General features: G+C 25.9%; 1 protein-coding gene across 1 annotated transcript in view; it reads left to right on the top strand.

Moving 5' to 3' along the window:
• LOTGIDRAFT_174591 (hypothetical protein) overlaps positions 1-2,611 on the top strand; it is a gene marked incomplete at both ends in the record, with an annotated part of 6,266 nt that overhangs the window by 555 nt on the left and 3,100 nt on the right. Inside the window, 9 exons of the mRNA XM_009053932.1 lie at positions 392-442; positions 511-561; positions 629-679; positions 747-1,097; positions 1,369-1,635; positions 2,086-2,121; positions 2,194-2,256; positions 2,309-2,371; positions 2,451-2,486. Of these exons, the coding sequence (XP_009052180.1) occupies positions 392-442; positions 511-561; positions 629-679; positions 747-1,097; positions 1,369-1,635; positions 2,086-2,121; positions 2,194-2,256; positions 2,309-2,371; positions 2,451-2,486 (969 nt within the window). The remainder of the gene's footprint in view (positions 1-391; positions 443-510; positions 562-628; positions 680-746; positions 1,098-1,368; positions 1,636-2,085; positions 2,122-2,193; positions 2,257-2,308; positions 2,372-2,450; positions 2,487-2,611) is intronic.

The raw sequence follows: 2,611 nt of genomic DNA on the forward strand, positions 1-2,611 counted from the left end.
TTATTCATTATAGCTTCATTTATTCATTGTGTTAATGTATAAATACAAATAAACTGAATCTTAGAGATTCAATGTTGAAATGACTTATCTGTTATTGTGATCATGTATGTTCTTTCCCCTTTATTATTGATATAATCATTGAATATGGATCGTATACAGGTTGATTTACTTATTACTCTGTTTCTTTGTATGATAAGTATTGGGCAAAAGCAAGTGTATGTACAATACATCAATACTTATATTTCTTATATAGATATATATTAAACATTTAAAAGGTATGTAAAATAAATACTGAACCTAATGAACTGGTTGATAGAGGATCAGGTAGCGTTACCTGTTATTATAACAATGTAATAGACAGTAACTGTATAATATTCTCTTTCTATTCTAGGTCAAGTTATAATAAATACTGAACCTAATGAACTGGTTGATAGAGAATCAGGTAGCGTTACCTGTTATTATAACAATGTAATAGACAGTAACTATATAATATTCTCTTTTCTATTCTAGGTCAAGTTATAATAAATACTGAACCTAATGAACTAGTTGATGGAGAATCTGGTAGTGTTACCTGTTATTATAACAATGTAATAGACAGTAACTGTATAATATTCTCTTTCTATTCTAGGTCAAGTTATAATAAATACTGAACCTAATGAACTAGTTGATGGAGAATCTGGTAGTGTTACCTGTTATTATAACAATGTAATAGACAGTAACTGTATAATATTATCTTTCTATTCTAGGTCAAGTTATAATAAATACTGAACCTAATAAACTAGTTGATGGAGAATCTGGTAGTGTTACCTGTTCTTATAACAATGCTTATACAATAACTTTATCCCGATCTGGTGATGATAGTAATATAGCTAACTGTTTGGTTACTATACAAGAACAAGACTGTAATATCCTAAATCCTGGACGACCAAACAATTACACCGACTATAGAGGATTCTATACAGCATCTAAAACAACTACTAGTGTAAGTATACATATTGATACAGTATCTAAACAAAGAGATGATGGTATCTGGAGATGTAGAGTGGATGAACTTCCATCTGAATCATTTCAAACCAATAAAACTATTAATGTTAAAGGTAAGTCTATGTTACTAGAGCTTCATTATTTCATTTAGTTTTAATTGAATAGACTCTTCATAAATAATCATTTTTAACTAAAACAAATGAATTCGAAATGCTATCTGCACTTGAAATAGATATCAAAGGAAAAACAGGAAAAACATATTCCAAAATGACGAGTAGGAACTATATGAGATTAATAAACAGGAAAGGAATGACTTTTGAATTGTTAATTCCTACAAGTCACATATTAATAGATTTCAATTTTATTTTGCCTTGTTATTTCTAGTACCAGTTAAAGGTGTCGAAATAGGAAATAAAAACAGTCTAAATCTAGTAAATGGGGTGTCTACCACAATGAATTGTAAAGTCACCTATAATCCTGATCCAGTAATAAATTATAGATGGTTTATAGTAGAAACAAATCAAACATTATCAACATCATCATCTTTCCAGTTGACACCAAATAAAAATCAAAATGGTCAAACTCTATCATGTTCAGCAGACAATGGATATGGTAGTAGTAAATCTGATACTGTTATTCTAGATGTTCAGTGTAAGTATTTTATAAAAATATGTAACTATAATTCAATTTTGCCCACCATATCATAACAAAAAAATTTGATACATTTCGTAAACGAAAAAATTATTTGAATAATATGAAAATTTAGTACAAAACATGAAAAAGAATATATTCTGAAAATCAAGATAGTACTAACAATTTAAATTTACGCTAAAACTCTAAATATAATAGGTATCAAAATTGACCAAAATTTCACATACCATCTGAAAAAGAATCTTTGGTACAACAGATTATATTTTAGAATATTAATATAGACTAAGCTTAAATCATTTTGAAAAAAAAATAGCATCTAAGTTGAATAATCCTGCTGTTCTATTGTGTATTTCTGTTGTCAGATAAACCAAGTATATTTTATATTACAGACAAACGAAGTATATTTTATATTTCTGTTGTTAGATAAACCAAGTATATTTTATATTACAGATAAACGAAGTATATTTTATATTACGGATAAACCAAGTATATTTTATATTACATATAAACGAAGCATATTTTATATTACAGATAAACCAAGTATATTTTATATTACAGATAAACCAAGTATATTTTATATTACAGACAAACGAAGTATATTTTATATTACGGATAAACCAAGTATATTTTATATTTCTGTTGTTAGATAAACCAAGAATATTTTATATTACAGATAAACCAAGTATATTTTATATTACAGATAAACGAAGTATATTTTATATTACAGATAAACCAAGTATATTTTATATTTCTGTTGTTAGATAAACCAAGTATATTTTATATTACATATAAACGAAGCATATTTTATATTACAGATAAACCAAGTATATTTTATATTACAGAAAAACCAAGTATATTTTATATTTCTGTTGTTAGATAAACCAAGTATATTTTATATTACAGATAAACCAAGTATATTTTATATTACATATAAACGAAGCATATTTTATATTACAGATAACCAAGATATTTTGGG

Source organism: Lottia gigantea (genome assembly GCF_000327385.1).
Source record: "Lottia gigantea unplaced genomic scaffold LOTGIsca_204, whole genome shotgun sequence".
Classification (NCBI taxonomy): Eukaryota; Metazoa; Mollusca; class Gastropoda; family Lottiidae; genus Lottia; species Lottia gigantea.